This window comes from Apus apus, chromosome 17, assembly GCF_020740795.1.
Source record: "Apus apus isolate bApuApu2 chromosome 17, bApuApu2.pri.cur, whole genome shotgun sequence".
Lineage (NCBI taxonomy): Eukaryota > Metazoa > Chordata > Aves > Apodiformes > Apodidae > Apus > Apus apus.
Window position 1 is genome coordinate 8,744,190 of NC_067298.1, and position 23,658 is coordinate 8,767,847.

At 44.9% G+C, this 23,658-nt stretch overlaps 1 protein-coding gene across 2 annotated transcripts in view; it reads left to right on the forward strand.

The window, feature by feature from the left end:
• RHBDL3 (rhomboid like 3) overlaps positions 1-23,658 on the forward strand; it is a 52,719-nt gene that overhangs the window by 25,628 nt on the left and 3,433 nt on the right. For both annotated transcript variants that reach the window (XM_051634828.1, XM_051634829.1), the window contains 5 exons: positions 7,618-7,776; positions 15,703-15,927; positions 16,203-16,351; positions 20,303-20,415; positions 23,038-23,138. In XM_051634828.1, the coding sequence (XP_051490788.1) occupies positions 7,618-7,776; positions 15,703-15,927; positions 16,203-16,351; positions 20,303-20,415; positions 23,038-23,138 (747 nt within the window). The remainder of the gene's footprint in view (positions 1-7,617; positions 7,777-15,702; positions 15,928-16,202; positions 16,352-20,302; positions 20,416-23,037; positions 23,139-23,658) is intronic.

Sequence of the window (23,658 nt, forward strand, 5' to 3'; positions counted from 1 at the left end):
CTCTTGTAGGCTTTATCTTGTCCACAATCTCAGAAATGAGCAGAGTCAGCACCAGAGCTGGGCTGGTGATGTACAATATGTGATTTGCCAGCCTGGGCTGTAACCTGCCCAGCTTGTTGCTGCAGCTGAGGGCATCTATCTGAAGAAAAGTGCCAGGTGTGCCCACTGCTGGATCAGATTAAAAACTGTATTTCCACCTAAAAAACCCCACCACATTTTAGAGTGCCTCAGCTCCTTTCCATTAGTCTTAATGCACTTACATAAATAATAAAACAGGAAGAAGTAGAGCTGGAGAAGGCTCAGTCTATAAACATGTTCTTTGGATTAAGCGTTGTGGCGTAATGGAGGGCATCTCCTGCCATCCATGCTGTCTCATTAATCATGTAATTATCTGCCTCACTTTCAGTGCTGCATCTCCTTCCTTGTCAGTGCTGCTGATAATGGAGCTTCTATTTACCCTGCCTTCTTTCTGGGGAGTGGCTCTGGTTTCAAAGCCAGCACAGTGGCATATTTTGAATAATTTAGTTCTGGGTGGCTTGAACACTTTGTGTTATTCCCCAGCTGAGACTGGAGGCTGATTCCTGTGAGTGTTCTGCCAGGAGGCTGATCAGGAGAGAGACAGTGGTATCATTGAGAGTGGTGGGTTGTGGCGATGACAGAGGACTGAAAGCTAGCTCAACAGGTTGTGTGAGTGCATCTCAGCTCTGTCCTTGCTTAGTGTCTTAGCAAGGAACCTGTGGGCAGAGGAAGGATAGGGGGAGAGAGTTGCATTAAAAATGTGTATGGAGACAGAAAGATAGATTTAAGTACCTGGCCCAGCATGAATGACTTCCACAGCAAGCTGGGGGTCACAAATTCCTCGGGTCCCCAAATGCAGGATTTGCTTGGCCTGTGGAGGCTTGAACCAGGGGTCTGAACTTTTTGTGGAGTCCAGGAGTTCAGTGGGGTGTCCAGCTGTCATTGGCTTTGGAAAATTTGAAATGTTTCTATACAGGAAGCCTTGGCAGAAGGCCAGCTCTGTTCTGCTTGGCCTTGTGGCTTGCTAACAGTCCTGTGCCATTGCAGCCATCATCCAGTCATGCTCTGGAGGTGCTCCACAGCCCTCACTATGCTGGATCATGCAGGCACTGGTGTGTTGCTTGTGCCTTGTAGATGGGGAAGTCAGGATACTGCAAGAGGCACCTGGGCTCACTCCAGAAATCTTGGCAATACCAAGAACCTGGTCCCAAAGGCCTCTTTCTTGTCTGCTAACAACTGAGCAGTGGTGCACTCCTAAATCTTTATTCTCTTGCTCATGTTGAATCAATGCTTCCAGTGTCTGCTTAGATGAAGTGCTTTTGCAGAAGGTAACAACAGATGGTCATAATGTAGGTCCCTTCCTTGTCTTTGCTCCTAAGACAGTAGGAGAAATAAATTAGAGCAGAAATGCCTCTACAGATTGGCCAGCTAGCTGATGGATCTGGTCCTGCAGGCTACTCTGCTCATCAAGGAAAAGGGAATCTTACAGCAGCTCCCTTTGTCTCTACTTTGCCATGTGATGCATCCAGAGAGACACTTACTTGAATCCAGGTGTTCTGCTTTGTCATTGCCTCCCTACCAAGGTGAGTGCTGAGCTGGGCAGCTCTGAGCTCTCTGGATGCAGCTTTCCAGAGAGCAGGTCTGGCTGGGTTGGTGGGGATATACCGTCCGTGCATAAATGCAGCCTAGCTTTTGAGAGCTGGGTGATGTGCCAGCCCTCAGGTTCACCCCAGGTCGAGGCAATCTAACATGCACTGAAAGTCCTGCTGGACAGCCCTTAATCACATTATATTGTCTGGGCAGGGGTGGGTGAATTCACTATTTACAGGGAAAGAGAGTATATGTCACTGGGGCCAGCACTAACGTTTTACTACACATGTGTAGGTGTCCTGGTTAAATGATCAGGGCAAACCACAAACTGAAGGGCAGAACTGCTCCCTGTCACTCCCCATCCACCCTCCCAAGGGAAGATGAAAGGAGAGTAAGGAAAGGAGACTAAAGGTTTGGGAATTGAAGCTAGAAGAAATTTACTGTAACACAGAAAAGGGAGTAATGTGTGTGGGAAAGAACAGATCTATAAACTTATACATAGATACATGCAAAACCCATCTCAGTGATGGCAGGAATAGGTGTGTGAGAGTCCCTTGTGACAGGGCTGCCTCAGGAGAGGGGTCCATGACTCCTCACAGCACCTGATGGAATTAGATTCTGAAGAGCACGTGTGGAGCTGAAGAACTTCTGAGCAGCAGCAACAAAGAAAGGCACAGGAAGGCAGGGCTGGGCTTCCATTTCTCCTGGGTTTTTTAAGAGTATGGCAGGAAGCAGGAGGGAATCCTGACTCTTCTTTGTTCTGACCCTTCTGGGTCCCTCAGGGTACTAAAGACCCTCTCTCTAATTCCTCTTAGATGTGTGAACAACCTGCTGGGCCACTTAAGCCGTAACAGCAGGCACCTCAGATTATGTGACTTTTAATGGTGAGAAGCTGGATTTTGAGGTGGAGGGGTATGTGCTTACCTTTGACTGGCCTTCTTCACTTCTGGATCAGGGTTTCTTCTCTCCCATGCACCTACCACTATTAGAAGAGACAGTAGGATCATTAAGCTGCTCAGAAGATTGTCACCACCAGGCAGTGATGAAACTCCTGTTTAAACAGACCCTGCTTTTTCCCATTTAATTTGGATTATAAAGCAGACTTTCATCTTCTGCCTTGTCATTCCTTTAATCTTCATCAAAACAGCAAATGCTACCTATTCTGTTGCCACTTTGTTGGGTTGTTTCTTTTTTAATAAACAAACCCCACCCTTCTCACCAATTCACAGCATGACCCCAGAGGCTGTGGAAAGGTAGAGCATGGGCTGTGACTGTCTTGAGAAGAGTTTCAATGCCAGACTTAAATGTCTTTTCACAGCTCTAAGCTGGGGACTGTCAATTCCATGTATTGACTTGGAGACTCTTGATTTAACTGCAGCATGGCCCTTGAGGCTGGAGATGGTCTGGTTGTTCCCAAAGCTCGTAACAAGCATCTCTAGATTGCAGAGACTGTGCCATCTAACGGTATGAGTTCCAATCCAGCAAAGCTCAGGGTGGTTTCTGAAACCCTTGGAGATGAAGAGATTTTGCACATGATTTACTTCCTCTTTCCAGTGCCAGTCATGGGAAAGAGCTTATGTGTGAACAAGAAGCAGGCCCACTATTGATAGCTGCTTGCTGGTGGGAAATAAGGCAGGAGCTGTCATTTCCATATAACTGGAGGGCAAGCAAAAGTTTAGGACAGTGTATTCCAGAATCTGTCAGGACTGTCCCTCCCAGGTGTGAAGATACCACTGGATCATAGCATGATTCAGGTTTAGGAGACTGATGCAACTCAAAGCCAACTTTCAAATTAGATTAAGTTGCTTGGAGCCTTGCTCATTGCAAAGACAAGTTAAGGCTTTGGTGATAACTTCATGTCAAGACAAAGCCCCTCAATGGGGAATCCATGGGTGGCAGCAAATTCTCCACTCCTACAACAGATCTGTGACCATAAAGCCAGCCAAGGATCCTCATGTTGTGCCAAGTTCAGCTGTTGACTCTCCAGCTGCTCTGATGCCCCAGAGGGCTGCTTGCCATGGGGGAGAGGAGCAGCTGGCTGCACTATGTGAAATGTCTGTGTTTTCCCAAGATACCCATTGTCTGTCTGCAGCACCAGCCTCCACCCTACTTGCTCACTGAGCCGTGGCTGATGCGTCTTTAATTAAAGAGGAGGAACAATTTGAGATCTCATTTTCTTTTCTCAACTGTATTTCCTATTTCTGTCAGAGCTTACAGGACTCCCTCCCCTTATTTTTGTCTTGTAGTTTATGGAATGTCTGTTCTAAAATAAGGAAGATATGGAAAATAATAGCTTGTTTTGGGCCAGGGAATTAAGATCCTGGGTCAGATGGCTGCTGTGGTCATTAACATATTTACATTTTTGCTTAAGAGCCTGGTTGAGGATCAAGGGAGTTAAGGGTGATTGTCATTGAAATGCGGGGGAAACCTTGCATGAAATTGCCGTTAGTGTCCCATTGTTTGGGGGGGGAGGGGTTGCAAATGCCCGTCCTGATCCCTGCACCGGTTGTGTTGTGCTTGTCAGCCCAAGTAGATTGCAGAGGTGGTTACACTGAAGGAAACCACTGCGCTGCCTTAGCTGGGAGGCTGTTCCTGGGGAGCACTCCCTGTGGGGCTGGACCTGGGGCTCAGTGCAGCCATGCTGCTGCTGCCAGTCCTCGGCTGTCCTCGCCGTGAGACAAAGGTGCTCAGCTGGGCTTGAGCACCAACGGGCCCTTAACGAGACCATCATGGATAAACACATGAAGCATCTAGCAAAGGTCAGTTGCCTCTTTCATAATTGATGGACTCAAGTGTTTTGAGCATGCTGTCAGCCATTGGTTTTGCCATGTGTGGGGACCCATGTTCTGCAGGACCAGCTCAGCCTCTTGATTTGTGTGGCTAGCTATGATGTCAGAAGCAAGGTTTGAGGCAGTTTGAAATGTTGGTGTGTGGTTACTGATGAGGGGTTTTTTTATATGCTGAAAAAATGTCTTTAAACATAAACAAGAGAACTCCCTTAGAGCTGGAGTTTGGAGTAAAACATTCTGTTCCATGCTGTGGAAGCAGTGGTCTAGCCCTGTTCTAGGGCAGGCCTTCCTAGTTCAGATGCCAGTTTGTTCTTTGTTCACCTGTTAGTCTTTCATGCTGTTCAGATACATAATTTTAATTCAAACCTTTTTCCAATTACTATCATTAACTTAGTGCCAAAAAGAAAACTGCGCATAGTAATGTGAAGAGAATAGGCTCCCTCGTATGTTTGCAGTACCAAAAATACTAGTGATCTGCTGCTGCTCCTTTGATTTTGGTGGGATGAGCAGCAAGACAGTGACATGAAGAAGGAATGCTGGTGCCTGTTGGTGTGAGAAGGGAGCATCCTTGGAGGAAAGGCTCATTGATAGCCACCAGACAGGCTTCAACTGTCTGTCCATTTGGAAAGCCAGCAGCCAGTAACAGGTATGGACAGTACTGTCTTGAGTGACAGGATCCTATCTGCTCTAGTGCTAATGAGTCTGGAGTCATTAGTGTGCTCTTGTGGAGCTGGTTTGAAGCTCTAATGCAGTTGGGTAATTTCTGGGTTTGGTTACAAAATGTTTCTTTTTGGAGTGCTTTAAAAGAGAACAAAATCTGGGAAAACTGGTTTGAGATCTGAGCAGCTCTTTTGTGCTTCAGGAGCACGGATGCTTCAGCTCTGTCTCTTTTGCCCTTTGAAGGAATAGCCACGTTCCCTGTGTCTGTGGCCACTGGTCTTTCCTACAAAATCAAACAATGAGCGAACATGGGGAGTGTCCCACGCTTCAGTCATTGACCCTGGCCCTCAAAGTAAGGAGGCATTTAAGCCTTCAAGGCGCAAATGGTTTTCTCCTAGACAGGATAGTCTTTGACATCTTAAATGTCAAGATATGGTTAAATTGGTGCAGTTAAATAAGGTTTTGGTTAGGTCAAATGTTTCAGGAAACAAGGATGAACACAGCAGTATCTATGGGATTGCAGGTGTTAGATCTGTTCACTGCATGACTCATCTCCCAGCTTCTGCAGATTCCCCTTGAGAAAGGTCACCTCATGTTTTATGCTAATAATACTTTATTTCCTGGGATTGGACACTGCACATCTTAGGCTGGCTTGGGAGTCCCAGCAGGAGCCAAAGAGCATCAGAGCTGAGCCTGAGTGGAGCAGCGGATTTTGAAGTGGAAGAAGTGGATTTTGGGGTTGGTTTTAGAATTTGATCTGTTACTTCAAAGCATCAGAGTGGGCTGATTGGAGTAGGGGAGCTAAACTTCTCCAGAGATTAATATTAAGCCCTTGTTTAACAGTAAACAGCTGATGAAATCCACCTTTGGCTCTGAGTGCCAGCTGTCAGGAAGGTACATCCAGGCCACCTCGCAAGGACAGAGGGTGGGGAGAGTGCTCAGCTCTGACTCTAATCCCCTGGCCCCAGCAGCTTCCTCGTGGAAGGGCTGCTGCTTTGCCAAAACAGACCAGTCCTGCTCAGCAAGGAGCTGTGATCTCCAGTTAGACAGCTCCTCCTCAACAAAGCAGGCAGTCATAGCAGAGTCCCCAGGAGCAGCCAGAAAAGGTGTTTGGGCCAGAAGGAGATGGAGCCAGCCTCACACATGGGCACTGGGTTCTCTAAACTAGCTGCTTGTGCCTGAGGCTGGCCTGTTTTATGGGAGCAGTGCCAGCCCTGCCATTGGCAAGCTGCATCCTCTGGCAAGCTGCATCGTCTGCCACATGCCCCTCTCACCTTCCCCTTTGGCAAGGGAGCCTTTACTTTGCTGCATCTGATCAAAGGCCCGGTGCCTGTTCAGCTTTTGTTCTCCATTAGGAGAGAGACAGGGTTGTCAGGACCTTTTTGGTTCTGCCAAGGCCTTTTATGTCCCAAATGTTTCCATGAAAAGACTCCCTTCTGACCACCCTGCCCTCTGACAGCCATTGACGCCAGCCAACAAGCTTGATATCATTATCTACAAAAGGAGGCCAGTGAGAACCAGGGTCCTCACAGCCAAGTTTGGGAAATCAAAGGCAAATCTCCCAGCAACAGAGAGCTGGCAGAGATCAGACTGCACCACAGCAAGTGCAGGCTGGTCTGGCAGCTTGTGTCCACTGGTTTTCAAAGCACAAAAGAAATGTGCTTGGCATGGTGCCAGCATTGGCTTTGTTGGGGCTGGGGCTTTGCCCACCTCTGCACTGGCAGCCCCTTGCAGAGTGCCCTGGGGAACTCGGCGTGGGTTAGAGGCTTCTGGAAGCAGCCTTAAGTTTGAACAGCCATGCAAAGCTGTCTCTTCTTGGTCAGTGGCATTTTTTGGAAATCAATGACTTAGTCTGAGGAAAAACAGTGATAGTTTTAATCAGTGGGATTAACTCCGAATCTCACCTGGGACTTTCCTTCCAGTGACTCTGGTTTACGTTCTGAAAACAGCATGTGGCTGCCTTGTCACTTTTAGTTTGACATAATATTCATCTGCTTTGCACCCTGTCCAAAAACTTTCCTTGCAATCCATCTTAAAATAGAGAGTTCTTCAGCAGTGAAGGCATATAGCATTTTGAAGACATCTGTAGAGATGATCTGAAAAGGTGACTGTCAGAAACACTGAGCACAGAAAGGGCTTGAGGAGGGATAGGTTTTTCTTGTGTTGCAATCCTGTTAGGAAATACAAGAATAAAACCATTTTCAGTACATTTTATCTCACAGACTGCATCTCCGGTTTGCTTGATAGCCCACATAGAGAGGGATATAAAAAATAGCCAAGAGAAATGATGATGCAGAGAGTGAAGGTGAAAGGAGCTGACTTGGGTGAAGACAGGATGACAGTGAGGATGGTGATGCCTGGGTTCACCCCTCTCTGAAACAGGGTGCTTTGCAGTCCCTGGGCAAAGGAAGCTGGAGATGGGGTCATTTCAGGGCAATGTGTCACCAAGCCTAGAGCAGCCCCTGGGGTTCCTGGGATCTGCAGTGGGTGAATGCATAGAAGGGCACAGCTGTGTGTAACGTGGAATGGTTAATTCTGGCACTTTCCCCTTCTCTACCAGTTTGATCCTGACAACACCGGCTACATCAGCACTGAGAAGTTTCGCTCCCTTCTCCAGAGACATGGCTCAGAGCTGGATCCCCACAAGCTGGAGGTCCTGCTGGCCCTGGCAGACAGCAACTCCGAGGGGAGGATCTGCTACCAGGACTTTGTCAACCTGGTGAGTGCTTCGGCTGATAGGGCCTGTCAGTCCTCGACTCTGCCTAAAACATTGGTTGCTGAGGGACAGTCTCCCTCCTACAACACCACTGTTTGCTGTGTCCCTGCATCACACTCTGCTTGGGTTTGCTGAAACATTCCATGGTGAGGAAACTCTCAAGCCAACAGGCAAGTTGCTGCTGCTTTTTTCCAGGGAAACAGGTTTGCAAGCAGAGGTCTGTCAGTCTGGATGTCTCCTGATTTATCTGGAGATTTCTCCACTTCCAGACAAAAACATATAGATAACTTGCTGACTTTCTGAGTGGAGTCATATTGCAATGCTGTAGGCAGCAACAGGGATAAAGTGTTTCTAGGTCATGTTTGTTTTATCACAGGTGAGATGTCTCAGACTGCATAAGTCATGATTTGGATGCCTCTCTATCTCTACTAACGAGCCAATTAGTGAAGGGTTCTCTCTTATTAAGGCAGTTTGGTGACTCAACACAAATGTAGGCATGTGTTGTTAGATGCCCAGAATGGCTTACAAGTGTGTTTTGCAAGATAAGTATATTGGACAATGTCCATTCCAGGGGCTTTGCCCGGTTCTTACTCTGTCATTCCCCGCCTGAGTCCCAGCAGATTTAGTGCAGCAGTAAGAGAAACCTGGGTGAGAAAGTCAATGAGCAATGAAAGTCAGTGACATCTCTAAGTTTTTGCTGGAAAGCTGGATGTGTTCTTGATGCAGAGTGTGATAATTTGCGTTCTGTGTGCTCCTGCAGTCAATATGGGGATTTGATCCCTCCATTAATCACAGTCACTCATGTATCTGTTTTTCGTATAGAAAGAAAGTGTCTTCCACATGTCCTGTCTTCATATTAATCAGAAAAGTATGATAATGGAGCACAGCTGTCAAGGATCGAGGTCACAACCTCAGTCAGGCTGTGGTCGGTGTGAAGGTGAAATTACTATGATGCAATGATGTAGATCTGCTGTATCTAACCAAGCTGTCTTGTTAGCCCCTTGCATGTATTTAGGTACACAATAAAATAAATGTAGCAACTATGAAGCAGATCCCAGTGTGAGGTTTTCCTCAGCTCCAGCTGAATAAACAATGGCAGTGATCAGCAGTGTGTTTGTAGTAACAGCATCTTGTTCCACAGCTTTACATATTCAAAGTACCATACAAGCATTCACTAGTTGAGCTGCACAACACTTAGGTAGCAGGAAGAGGTGTAATCTAATTTCGTTTACAGAAATTATGGCCTAAAGCCAGCCAACACTTTGGCAACAAGCTCAGGAGTAGAACTGAGCTTTTTCCTCTCTCATTGCTCTACTGACCTCTGAAGCAGCACAAGCTAATGAGAGGCAGGTGGGAGGTGAAAGGTTTGGACATCCTTCTCCTTTGAGGAATGGAAGATCGTGCCAGCTCACACCCACCTGATGTGATTTCTGCAAAATGCCAGATTTCCTTCACTAGTGTTGAATGACTCCTGTAAAGAAACCATTGATTTTTCTGTCATCAGTACCTGTGTCCTCATCTGCATTTTTTTCCCCTTATTAATCAATAGGCAATACAAATGCCAGACATTAAACTACTTACAAATGGCATCTCTCTTCTCACTCCTCTAGTTGCTATTGATTTTCAACATCCAAACTTTTTAGGGCCCCATCTCTTTTCCATAGTTTCCTGCTCCCAAACCTGCCTTTTGAATTTTGTGATAGAAAGAGACAGGACAGTTGGCACAGGATCACTGTGCTATTAGTGATTTCCTTCACTTTATAGCTGTCAATCCTGGCAACTGTGTGTGGTGGTGTTTAAGTACATGTTTGTGCTTGATGATCATCAGCCATCTCTGCTTTTTGCTCAGAGTAATTTGTTTCAGTAGCTTTGGAAGAATTGATCTTCTCCCAGAAAAGGCAATGCTGGATGTTGGGAAGGGAATGGCTGACCTTTTACTAGATCCACAGAGGTTTTAAAAGCATGGCACTTTGTGTGTGGTTTTCCTTTTCTCCATCAATATTCATGAACAAATACTCTGACATAATGAGAGAATCTCATGGCCTCCCAAATGTATCCAAGGTACTGAAACTTGGAGCAAGAGGTAAAATTGCATTAATAAAGCTCTGGCCACCGGAGAGGCCTTGAGGGGAGGAGTGGGGCTGGGTTTCAAAGGTGCATCACAGTGCAGCTATCAAAGCAGAGGTGCGGGACTTCTCTGTGTGTGTATCTCACAAGCTGCTCTCTTAGTGACCCCTTTCTGCTTTCCGTTAGCTCCCTGTTTCCCTCTTGCTCTAATTCCAGCCTGCTTTTCCATTGTTTGCCAAGGCTTCAAAGCCAGCTTCTTATATTTCTCTCAAGACATTTTCCAATAATGCATGGCTGGAAGCCATCTCTTCTTATTGGCCACTTCAGTGATAAAAGCAAGGCTTGGTTCTGCCCCTTGTGGGGACACTGAGTGCCTGTAGGCTTTTCATGGGCTTACTTTCTGCTCTGAAGGGTGGGTAACACTTGCCTGTGCTGTTTCAGTGCTTGCAATGGTAACACTTTTGCTTGGGATACTTCCTCCAGCCTTGCTTGAACTAAACTGAGGGAAAGCAGTGAGAGAAGAGCTGTAGCTAGGGAAAGAGAACTTTTTTTTTAATGAGAAAATACTGAATTTTGCATTTTGGCTTTGTGACTGTGTATGTGACAGCACCAGGAGGGCTTTATTATCTTTATGGAGGGGAGCTTTTAAGAACTTTCATACAGTATTCTTTCTGCCAGAGAAGGGAGAGGGGAGAGCAATCCTTTATATGATGTTTTGCTTGGTGTTTTTTTAATAGTGCTCAGAAGTACTCCATAGCACAGCCATAAAGTAGCTATAAATTCTACTTCAGTGTCTTTGTGTGTCCTTTACTGAACCAGCTGACAGCCTGGATGGAATGCTTAGATGAACAAGGCTTTACAAGAACTGTATATAATTCTTTATTACCTGAGTCACTGGGATGATAAGCAATGAAGCCTAAATCTTCAGTTCTCAGGGGAATCCCCAGGCAAGACAAAAGTTTGCGCAAATGAGTATCTTCTCTTCCTCCTAAATCCTTGTTCACTTTCTAGTGAGTGTTTTTAGCTTAAAGGGCTATTGCAGAATAACCCAGGACTTCAGTTCCAGTGGTCTTGTCCAGTGTTCCTTGGTTTGTTCTTACTGTTGCTAATCTGGAAAGGTTTGTTTCAGCAAAGCTACAGGTTTTATAGTTCTGCTTCTTCCCCCCTGTGCTTCCAATTAGCTGTAGTGTTGAACTAGGGCAGATCCACTGCCAAACATCTCCCATCTGGAGTCCTCTGGGATATCCTTCAGTTTCCGATGGGATAGCCCTTTAAGTGCTCTCTCTGTCCTCAATTCACTGTCTTGGCTGAAAGTATAGGATTCCTGAGCTCTCTTCCTGGCTGTCATTCAGAGGTGTAATAATAAATATTTAATTACAAAAGGTTTGCAAATCTTACTTCAGTATTTGATCTAATATTAGTCTGTTATGGGTAAGGAGGATCTGCTCTCAAGAGGTGGATGAGAGCAGTCACATGATTGTGTTCTCATCCATCTCCTACCTCTCAGTGTGTTGAAGCCCTTATTGAGGTGCAAAGTTCCCACTCCAGGGAGCATTTCCAGGAGCTGGATACCCTCCTGACAGATGTGCCTCACAGTGTCTTCATGTTGTTTTCTTTCCCATTTTGGAGGAAACTGGGGATTTTTGGTGTTTCAAGAGCCAAGTGCATCTCCTGGTGGGGGGAAGTCATCAGTGGACCAGGTAAGAGTCCTGAAACTGAATGACTGGGATGCAAGAGCTGCTTTTGGAGTGTGTTCAGCTTGTACATTGATCTAAGTCCATTAGATACTGGCTACATGTAGCAGCAGAGAAAACTCTCTTCCAAGTGAACTGGTCTGGCAAATGAGCATTATGCCAATTAAAGTGGAACTTAGCATAGGAATTTATATCCTTAACCATGATTCCTCTGCTGTTTCCAGTTGTGTACAGTTGAAACTTGAGAAGCACAGTGTCAACTTAGATGGTCACTTTAACTGTGTATGTATCTGAAACACACATGTGAGTGGGAAATGTCATCAAGATTATTATTTTTTTTATTTGCTTAAAAAAATTAAATATGGATTCATCTAGGTTGTGGAATCTTTCCCTGTACCAATGAAAAATTGAACAGGTGTTGGGGGGATTGAAGTTTCACATTTGCTGTATTTTGACACAATGTTATTTGAACCACGATGTTAGTCTTGTCCTGTAAGCAGTGCTCTTTCAATTCACCTTGAAATCTGAGGGTGGTTTACCTTTTCTAATGGAAGTGCTGGAAGCCTGGCACATTTAGTTGGAGTCCAGACAAAACCTTGAGCAGGGAATACTTGCAATGACCAGGATAATTTATTTGGTCTCTCCTGTCTCTAACTTTTCTTGAATCCCCAGAGTAAAACATTGCGTGATGAGAGCAAATCAGGATGTTAGTACCTGTTTTTTTTCCCACTTGGTGCTGTCTGGGAAAGTGCTACCAGGTTGGCTCAGAGGATGTGAACATCTGTGACAGATGAACTTTGCGCTGAGCTGTGTGTTTTGGGAGAAGCAATCTGTACTCACATTAGCATTTGGTAGAAGTGCAGACTGAGGGAAGGAAATAAATGTGAATCTTGAAAGCAAAATTGATTGGAAAAGCTGCATTTATAAGTAAAGAGGGTTATAAAAATGGAGGTGACAGAGGCTTTTAAAAAGCTTTTGCTAGCTTCTGAGTTAGTGTTCTGTGTCTTGGAGGATTGGAGCTGGAGAGCTGAATGCAGGGCTTGTCACAGTGTTGTACATGTTTAAAAATAGCTGTAGACCAGACTCAAAGATGCCAATACGTAATGGGCAGGAATCCATGTTTTTCAAAACCTCCTGAGTGAGGCTGAATAGAATCCACAAAAAGGGTACTGTGCCCCACCCAGGCCATGAAACTGGAGATGGGGAAATGCTACATGACTTGGCTATTGATTATCTGGGGCAGCAGTAGTACAGATAGCCAAGAAACCCAGAGAAATTGGTCTGCCAGTGGGGATGGGTCATTTCCATTGCAAGTTGCAGATTGTCTGAGGCTGGTTCTCGACTGGCAGGTGTCCTGAACAAAAGCAGGGCTTTGTGCTTGACCAAACTTTGGCACTGTCCTACACTAGATGGTAAAGACTCTCAGCTTAAATTTTGACATTTTCAGTGTTGAAGATGGGTTCAGATCTAAGCAGGAAAAAGTTTTACTTTCTAGCAGATGTATCAAGCCATCCTTTGAGCAGAGCTGCAGCATTAAGCCTTGTTTTGTTTTGGTCTGGTAACAGCAAAGGGCAGAGGTGGCAGAGTGTGGTTACCTGTCATGTCAGCTTGCCTGGTTTGCAAGGGAAATTTCTTTCTCTCTGCATAACTCTAGTGTTTGGCCTTGGGCAAGTCTTACTGTTGTGAGGTCCAGCTTTCCACCTCCCCAGTAGAGCCAGATGCTTTGTACATGTGAGGTGCAACTTCTACAGTGATGCTGCAATATCCTGCTCTTAAAACTAAGAACACCTTTCTCCTTCTGCTTCATTGTCAGTAGGTTGAGGAACACCTTCAGAAACATCATGTTGATGAATTTGCACTGTTATTTGAGCTCTTTGGGCAGCATTAGCAGGAACGCAGAGCAGGACACTGGGGTGCCAGGGCTGTGCTGAGTTCAGGCAGTTGAACTGAGCCAAGTCCCTCTCTGCCATGCTCAGCTGCAGCAGGCGGGCTCCGCGGTGCCTGCGTCACGATCCTCTGCTGAGCAAACACCAGGAAATTTCTGTTATGAGCCCAGTACAGACAGAACGTCAGCAGCCTTTGGAGTTTCCTGCCCATCTCTTTCACCAGACTCTGCAGTGATGAAGTGATCAGCTGCTGAGAGTAGTCAGCACTTCTTGATGCTGAATTGCAATGATGATTTATTTTCTTTGGTTGGCTCTGGAAACAATTTATATTTCCCAGTGAAGTGCTGAAGCAGGGAAAGTACTGACCGGTTTGTGGTGGGCAGGAAAATCACACGGGTCACTGTAATTAGAACAAGCATTCCAGCAGCTTCAGGCTACTGCCCGGTATCTTCATCTGTAGCAGGCAGTTTATAGTTTCAGTCTGAGTTTGTTCTTGTCCACAAGAGGAGTGAAGTCTAAGAGAACAGAATGAACTCTGCGTGGGAGCATGCACAGTACATCTGAGAGGCTGCTCTGAATTAACCTGGAAGGAAACTTTCCCTAAAAACACAGTGAGGTCATTAGGTGGCTAAAAATACCTTTTGAAGCAGAGGTATGTCTGTCACCTACCAAGAAGCGTCTCACAAATGCTAAGGAAAGCCTTGCACCTGGTGGATGTTTGTGTGTGAAAATACTGTCTTTCAACATGAGCAGGCTTTCTTAATGCAATAGAAGATCACCAACAATTTGTTCCCTGGATCTTCCTTAGTTTTAGGTAAAAGGTTTTAGATTATAGACTTGAGAAGAGTGAAAAGGAAGATTTTTGTTGACAGATTTTCTTTTTTTTTCCTGTGTCTGCTGCTTTTGCCAGAATTTTCTCTTACAAGTGTTTTATGAATGAGCAAAGGAGTGAGCAAAAGAGAAATACCAAGAAAGGAAGATATTTTAGTGTAGAGCTTTTTGTTACTAAAACAACTCAAGAAGAGCAGAATTTTCCCCAGTTGTAAAGAACATTAGATCAATCGTCTGGGCATGTTGCTCACATCAGTGAATTTCTACATTGGAGTAGAAGGGTTAGGAGAGATGGGCAGCTGCTGGGAGAATGGGTCACAGTGGCATCACCTCAGATAGCCCCTTTGCATTCCTCCAGTGATTAACAGGAGGTGGCTCCCTGCAGTGATTACTGTGTTTTAAGCAGCTTGGTCCAGCTTGGAACAATTACACAGCTGCCTGGGCCCTGAGAGCAGAAGCTCTGGGCTTTGCTGTCTTTGGGATTTTAGCCAAAGACTCAACCAGTACAGATAGTGACTCTAATGCAGCAGGTTTGTTTGACATCAGGGCTAATTAACAGTTATCTGAATCTTGGAGCAAGCTCTTTCAGACCTGTTGTTTTTCTGGTGTGTTGTGGGGGGTTTTATGAGGGTTGTTTTTGGTTTTTTGGGGTTTTTTCCCTCTAAGCAAGCAAGGCATAAAATTCCATCTGCCTAATTTGCAAATGCAATTGCTTTAATTATGCATCCAAATTGGGAAAGTGCATACTCAAAAGATAGATTGCTAATTCTATGCATGTAAGATGATAATGAGTATACAAATTAGTTGTATCCTCCAAAGCCTGCACCACCTCAAAACCTACCCTCTCTGAGGATAACTGTTTTAAAAGAATAAATCCTTTCCTCTTGCAAATATGCAGCAGCTAAGAGGGTCTGTACACCAGGGTGGTCTGTTGTTTTTTTGCTGTTGCTCATACAGGTTTTTTTACACAAAGGGATAATCTTCTTTGCCGAGAGTTAACTCCAGCCAACAAGGGCCAGAGCACAGGGGTGTGTGAATGTACCTACTGCTGTGTGGCAGGTGCAGGGAAGTGTGATAGGGCAGGGGGAGCTGGGGAAAGGAGGACACAGGAGTGTGTACTGTGGTAACTGATGGTGAAGACAGTGGATGGAAGGCTGGAGAATGGGCGAGACTGCTCAGCCAGGTGCACTAGCAGTGTCTGCTTTGCCTTCATATTGTTCTGCCCTGACCTCATTTTTTTGGCTTTGGAATAGCAAACCCTGCTACTGGTTTTCCTCACACCCCATTTGGTCACCCCATGATCATCCTGAGACTTGGTTCCTAAAGCCCCACCCTGATGGTTGCTCTCCTGCCTGCCCAGATCTGGTGCTGACAGACTGGCACTGATGTCCCCGATGGTTGTGCCAAGCCTTGCTTTGTCCTCATGGTTTCTCCCTTTCCTTTTTCCCCAGATGAGCAACAAAAGATCAAATAGTTTCCGCCAGGCCATCCTCCAGGGGAACAGGAGGCTGTGCAGCAAGGCCCTGCTGGAGGAGACAGGGCTGAGCCTTTCGCAGAGGCTGATCCGACATGTGGCGTACGAAACCCTGCCCCGGGAGATCGACCGCAAGTGGTACTATGACAGCTACACCTGCTGCCCTCCCCCCTGGTTCATGATTACCATCACTATTGTAGAGGCAAGTATCTTAATTCCCTGTCTCTGGAAACCCATGGCACACTGCCAGAGGCTTTGCTGGGGTATGATCAAGGACTCCTTTACACCCAGGCAAGGACAGGCACAAAGCTGAAAGCCATTTGGCCTTACCTGTGTGTGTGTGTGTGTGTAAGTGGAGTCTGTGATCCTATCCTGTCTCCAAGTGTGGTTATTATCCATTGAAGCAATTTGTATATGAAACTACAGAATTTGGGAAACTATAGCAAAACTAACCCAGGAATCTCCATGCTCTTCTAGGTTGCATTTTTTCTTTACAACGGGGTGGTACTGGACAGATTTGTGCTGCAAGTCACCCATCCCTTATACCTGAAGAATGCACTGCTTTACCATCCCCAGCTCCGTGCTCAGGCTTGGAGGTACCTAACCTACATATTCATGCATGCAGGGTGAGTATTTACAAACTATGGAGACTCTCCACAGTTCAGGTTCTCAAGCGAGAGGGAGGAGGAGGAGGAAGTGACAGAATAATCTCAAATAATTTTTAAAAAATCAATTCTAAATTGCATATAAACATCTGCATCTGTTGTGGAGTGCTGGGCAACGAGGAGCAAACCTTCATAGCTTTCTAAAGGCAGGAGGCAATGAATCCTTCATCATATGGGAGGTATGTAGCAGACCTGGGAAAAGAAGACAAGACATGGGGATTCTAATGCTGTGCCTCTTGACTGTGCTAGTCCTCCCAAGATTCGAAAAAGACTTAACTGTGTCATGTTTGTGATGCCATGGTGATGAGTGAGTGTCACAGGGAAGTTCATCCCTGTACAAGACACTGTGCCCCTTCTGAGTAGCTTCTCAGATCATTATCTTCACACATTCCTGGCAGTATAATTGCAATTTTCTTGAATTCTGTCATTGAAAAATCATAGCAACAAGCTTTTTAGCAGCAGTTTATAGTTTAAAACTGGATAAAGACCCTTTGTTCTTAAATAGAAAGCCTATATTCCCATCAGTCCACGTTCTCTTATGAAAGGCCAGAAAGATCAAGCTGATCTTTTTCCATGTCTCTGATGGAAGACATGCTGATGTCCCTTCTCTGCCATGGAATAACTGCCTCAGTGTGTAATTCCTTTTCAGCACAAGATGTGCCCCAGATCTCTGGATGAAAATCATAGGACAGAACAGACTCCACCCAAATGGAGAGTAGGAACAAATTTGTAAATTAAACTTTTGGACATGGCAACATCTGTATTCTGCATGCTGAATTCCTCCAAAAAGTCCACTGTATACAGGTTTCAATCTGCAAATGGAGACTATTGTGCTTTGACATGAGACTGGTTATGTAAAATGAGAACTGAAAGTTTCCATTGATGATGATATGAGGAAAACTGGGCTTGTAAAAGGAAGAAACATACGATTTTAACTAACGTCAGCTAAGCTGTGCCTGGATTTTCCTCTGGTGGTGCTCTACTCTATCACTTAGATAACTGCAGATTGCTTTGGGATACATTTGCAGGGAAGCATGTGCACAAGGGCAATTTGTGCAGCATTTACATGTCTTGTATCACCTGTGGCACACCTCCCTGACCTGTGCCACGTCAGCCTTTCCTGTAGCAAGCAGTGCTCTGGCATTGTTCACTCCTACTGACTGAAAAATATCTTGGGTTTATTTCATGTCTGTGGCTGCCTCAGAGATGAGCAGTGGAGAAGATGGTGTGCAGGAGACTCATTGTTTTTGTGATGGATTCCAGGTTCTTTAGCTACACAGCTTTCCAAACAATGGAGAGTCCTGCTGGAACAATAAACCCCATGATTTATCTGCAGTAGCTGGAGTTAAGCTACATGTTCATTTATTGCTAACTTCTCTGTGTTAAGGTCCTTTCATATGAGGAGAACAGATAAATCTTGGAAAGGTAATAACATTTGTTAGTGGAAGCCCATCATTCTCCTCTCATTTACAGATGAGAAGCTAACACAATGCCACAGGGTCTATTGTTATACTGCTTCCAGCTGAGACTTTAAGATGGTAATGTGGACTGCTCCCTAATTTAGTGCACTCAGTCTGTGGCTTTGAAGAGCAAGTGACAGCCATAAGGTGTCCAAGAAGACAGCAGTTGCTAAGACTTGGCTGGCTGTGTCTCCAGAAAGATTAAAAAAATGCATGGGCTGGGATGGAGGGAGCTTTGTCAAGGGCTGAAAAGGCAGGCAAAGTTGTAAATTCTGCCCTTCTGCTTTCATGGAAAGTAGACATTGAGTATCTGGGGCCCATGCATTTGTAATACTGCCATAACTAATGACTTGCATTGATGCTCCCATTTGTTTGGTCCTGGGGAAGGAGAAAGTCTTTAATAAATCAATGAAATTGTCATTTTGAGAATGACACATTCAGCACTGGCAAAGACTAATTATATTTTATGGGTGCTTACTGACTGTGATGTCTCCAAAGCTTTGTGCCATGATGGGGAGCAGAAATGAATGGAATTGCTCCTGGAAAGTCTTTTAAGAACAGCAGTGAATCAGAGCAGTCACTTTACGATAAACTTTGCTGAGCTCTTCACAAAAACTTCCTTTGAAAAATAAGACCCAGTGTTTTTTGTGAAAATGTCAGGTGCTGCCTCATGATGTTGACTGTGTGCCAGCCAAAGCTTCTTCCCTCTCTTCTCTCTGAGGGTTCTTGGATGCTTTGACTCTTTTCTGTGATCTCAGCTTGACCTTTGCTGGTTGTTCCTAATCTAGTTCCTAAGTTCTCTGAACATGCAGGGTCAGAGTGTGTGCCAGAATATGTCTGTGCCCATGGGCTTCAAAATTCCTGAACAAGGTAATAAAAACACTCAGTTACATGCAGCAGTTTCCCATGATGACAGATTGAGGTGCTGAGTGTCTTCTGCAGGAGAGAGATTTATCCTTGGACAGAAATTCAGTGGAACAACCATTATTAAGATACCCAGAAAGGACTGTTGCCTGCAGTATAATTTCTAGCAGTTTTTTGCAGTCCCAAGTTTACATTCTCATTTCTGAGACTGCTCTGTCATTACTGCCTCTCACCACCTGCGTTTTCTCTGATGTGTATGGGGAATTGCTATGGTAACATAAAGAAAGACCAAAACTGTGAGAATGGATATACCTTAAACCAAAGATTGCTGGTGGCTGTCTGAGAAATCCACTGCTTGCACAAAATAGGGTGTAGATTTTCAGCACATTAGCTGTTTTGTGATCTCTCCCCAAAAAGATGCTCATCTTCTGTGTTAAGGGTTGACACTGTGTCATTTAGCTCCACTTGCCTTGCAAGCAAGACTCGGGCACCCTTCACACAGGAATCAGAAAACCCTGGGGCCCAGTGTGGTGTGAGCCCTGGCACAGCCCTGGGAGTCCTGTTCAGGAGAAGAACCCTGTTCAGGGGCCTGATGTTGTTAACTCACTGGAGGATCCTGCAGATGACCAAGGCATAAGTAAATATTTGTATAGAGTTTTGAAAAGTTACAGGCCAGTTTTCTTAAGTACTGTTGATTAGAGCAACAAAAGACTTGTTTGGAAACTATTGATTCAGTGCAGGAGAAAACTACTGCACTAGAGTGTTTATCAAATATGCTATATCAAATATCTTAGCTGTCACGCCCTCTGCCTCTAGGCTGCCAGTGCATCCTGGACTTACTTGCTAATGTGCACAGCAGGGTTTTCTACAAGACTGGTCTCAGCCCAGCTTTTTCCATTCTGTTCAGCAGGAGTTTTGTTATTGACTGTGATGGGAACAAGGGCAGGTGAACAGAGAGCTACAGTGAATACTGTCTCACTAGACGCTTAACCAGAGATTAAATGGTCCTCTGCTTCCCGTTCTGGCCATGATCACATTGAAGTAGGCACAGCAGAAAAGAGTGAGGGTCAGATGGCTCAAACAGTAAAGCAGCATGATGTGTCACAAGGAAATGGCAACTGTCTTAGGACTGCCAGACTTACCTTGCTCTTGACTTAATATCCACACCCCATCATGGCACTGTAACATGGGCAGGGAAGGGCTGTATCATTAGGAGGGGAGAAAAGCAGGTCAAGTTTCAGGCTTCTGTTCCAGGCTCTGCTTCCATCTTGCTTCTTTTTTGGACAAATCATTTAACTTCTTCAAACCCTCCATTAAAGAAACCAAACAAAACTCAGTAAGACCAGAGCATGCTACGAAGTCTTTGGCTGAAAAGAACTGGGTGGATATGAAAAAGATAATGAGCAGCAAGAAACTTGCAACTTTCAGTCTGATTTTTTTCAGGAACTATTGTTTTTCCCAGTATTACAATCTACTTTTGTGAAACAGGTGCTATTTGATTTCCTTTCCAAAATATTTCTGTCTCAAGGATAGAGAAGGGAAACATGGACTTAGAAAAGAGGACAACTGTTGTTTTTCCTTGCCACAGAATAGAACACCTTGGACTCAATGTTGTCCTTCAGCTTTTGGTTGGGATTCCCCTGGAAATGGTGCATGGAGCTGCAAGGATCAGTTTTGTGTACGTTGCTGGAGTTGTGGCAGGTAGGTGACACCTGGATGCCCCAGATGGAGAAGCATCTGTGCTGACTTTTGTGTAGGATAAATGTTTTGTGACATTTGGGTATAGGAGAAGAGCAGTCCCTGATCTGTGCATTCAGAATCTTTTGGATGCTGTAAGTGGCAAATATGCTACAACTTGGTATCTAACTAGCCATAAGCTCTGTTTTTAGGACACCTGATAAAAAAGCACAAACCACCTGTTACTTTAAAATAGCCTTGCTTTAGGTTGTCTTCCTGAATGTGGAGGTCATGCTGTTCCTCTCCTCTTGTGTCCCACAGAGGTCTAGAAGAAAGGTGGCATCACAGGCATCCTTGCATGAGGAGTCTTTTTGTTTTTCCAGGTCCTGTGCCAGTTCCTCCTCCATTTGTCCTGTGCTGTCTGCTTTCTACAGCCTGAGTAAGCAAGAAGTATTTGGTTGTAGGTTGTGAGCAGTGCACAGAAATCTGCAAATGCATTTAATTATTAAGATGTGGGGTTTGATTGATTTTTAGTTTGTGCCGTATTGCCTTTATTTAGCATTTCCAGCAGTTTGCAGGTGATGGAAGTTAGCTGACAATAGATCAACATCTAATTAACACAGGAGGAGAGCATGAGAGCAGCCAAGGGCTTCACAGAGGAACTCGGGCAACAATTGACTGTATTAGTTCAAGATTTATGGTGATATTTTTTTTCCACCTACATGATTGTAGTTTTCCATGATGAACAGATAAAGCCTTTTCTAAAATGGGCTGCACTGGGTACTAATAAATCTGGCATTCCAGGAGAGAGACTGTGGAAAGAACAATGGGACAAGGTTACAGGAGTAAGCATGGTACAAAGACCATGCTGTTTGAGGAAAGAGTTAGCAGACCAGCTCCACCACCCCATTCCTGTTATTTTAATAAGCTCTAAAGTGGTCCCCAGTCTGCAGCTTTCCAGGCATAAGCTTTTCTACATAGATCCATCTACCAAACCTGGAAATGCACATAGCACACCTGTGCCAGGTCAGCAGAACAAGTGAGCGTTGACTCTGCTGCAGTTGAGCCCAGACAAGCACCAGGAATTGCGGCTGCCCTTCAGGTTCATGTGGTCATGGACTCATTGGCAGGGCCTGCAGGGCCAGAGGAATTTTTTAAAGGGCATTGGTGCTGGGCTGAACACCTAGAGCTCTGCAGGCTTGGATCAGTGAGACTCACTATCCCAGCTAGCATTACTGATTTGTTTTTGCTGCACAAATGATCCCATTTTTTTCTCAGACAAGTTGCCACATCCTCCTGGCAGTCTTGCCTTTCACACCCTATGACCTATAAATGGTGAAACAAAGTGCCAAATGGAAAGGGAAAACTTCCCTTCTCAGTGCAGGAGGGAACTACAAATGTGACTGGACAGTCCTACAGAGACAAAACATCCCATGATAATCCCCTCAGCTGTTTGAGTTGTCAGCTAATTATTAAACATGCTTCATTCTTTGACATGTGCAGGGGGAGAGGGAAAGAGGCATATTTGTGTTGAGGATCTGGCAACATAAGGATGACACAGCTCCTAAGCAATCAGGAACAAACAGTATAAGGCAGACATGGGCCATAATATTCACTCCTTACTTTTATGGTTTTTTTCTTATTTGTCAGGCTTCACTTAGAAGACATTTTGAGACTGAGATTGAGAGACTGAAGTTAAATGCTCAGTGCAGTGTCTGAAGACTTAACTGCGAATTCTTATTACTCCTTTCTTAACTTCTCATTAACTTTTTTCCTTAATGGCAGTACTTAAGAGCTGAGAAGTCCCAGGGCCATACAGTGAAGGAAGGAGGTATCATCAGTGTTGACTGGTTGTACCTCAGCACTTTCTTGACCCAGAATCAGCCAAGCAATTAGCAAAGAAATTTGTTAGATTCTGTACTACCAAAGGCTCTCTCAAGATTTGCCATTGTGTCTTTTTTCCCATTCCTGCTCATCACAGAGATCTTCACTATCCCTGCCTTACGACACCACATCTGCCTTTGGCTCTATTTCTTTAATTGCTCTTAAAGTTTGCAATGAAAAGAGCTTTGAGCAGATCCAAGTCTCCAATTTGGATAAGGGGAAGCAGTATCTATGGTTGGATGTATTGCTATTCATGGTGCCTTTATGTGATTGACCTGTCATTTTGCTGTCTTGTGTTTAGTGCCTCCATTCAGGTTATTTTTAGCTAGTTTTACTCTGAAGTTTTATAAAAATGGGCTGTGCTTTTGATCAGAGGCCTTATGCTAAGTTCCAAGTCCTCAGTTCATTCTCACTGTGCAAATATTTGTGCATCCAGCATGGGAGCTTCTTCTGTCTCCAGGTGTGGAACACAACAAGGACATTTTTCTGTCTCCTGCTTCCTTGTTATTTTAGTCAGGGTGTAAGTGCTTTTTTGCAGCATAGGTCTGAAGATCTGCTGCTGCCTTGCTTGGCTGCTTTTAAGGTAGATGCAAAAGAATCAATCAATACTACAGGATGGAGTCAATTACAAGTCAATTGATTCCCCCTCTTCTCTTTATCGGTATATTACTGACCTACAGCAATTAAAACAAAATAGGCAGGGATTTAAGGTAGGAGAGAGTGTGGCTGGTAATTGTCACAAACCCTTCTTCTTTCTCCCAGGGTCCCTGGCAGTGTCAGTAGCTGATATGACTGCTCCTGTGGTGGGCTCCTCTGGAGGCGTGTATGCTCTTGTCTCAGCTCACTTGGCCAATATAGTCATGGTGAGTACCAGAATGACTGTCTAACCTCTTCAGAAGTGAGCTGGGTCTAGTGGCCCAAAGGGATTGGAAATAGGGCCTGACCAAACTGTTGGTCATTCAGAGCTTAGCCCAGTTAAGAGTTTTGTCTCAGTGGTGTGGTCCTGGAATGGAAATTCTAGACTGTGGATGGTGGCTTGGTACCTTGGTGGCTGGCAGCTTGCCAGGAGAAGCCAAAGGTTCTGATAATCCAAGATTCACCAGTGTACTCCAGGCTATCAGCTCTCCTTGTGAGAACTGATAGATGTTTGGAAAAGAAGGGGCTGACTGGCTCAGCAGAGGTTGCAGACTTGTCTCTGTCTGCGTGTGCCTTGTGGAGTTGTCAGGTACCTGAGGAAATTCAGTATTTGGTGGATACCTTCCCAGGCTTCTTAAAACATGGCAAAGTGGCATGTCATTTCACTACTCATTGATCTCCTCCAAATCTATTTAGCAAATGCTACCTTAGCACCTGTATTTCTCCATTATCTGCTGCCTTTGAAAT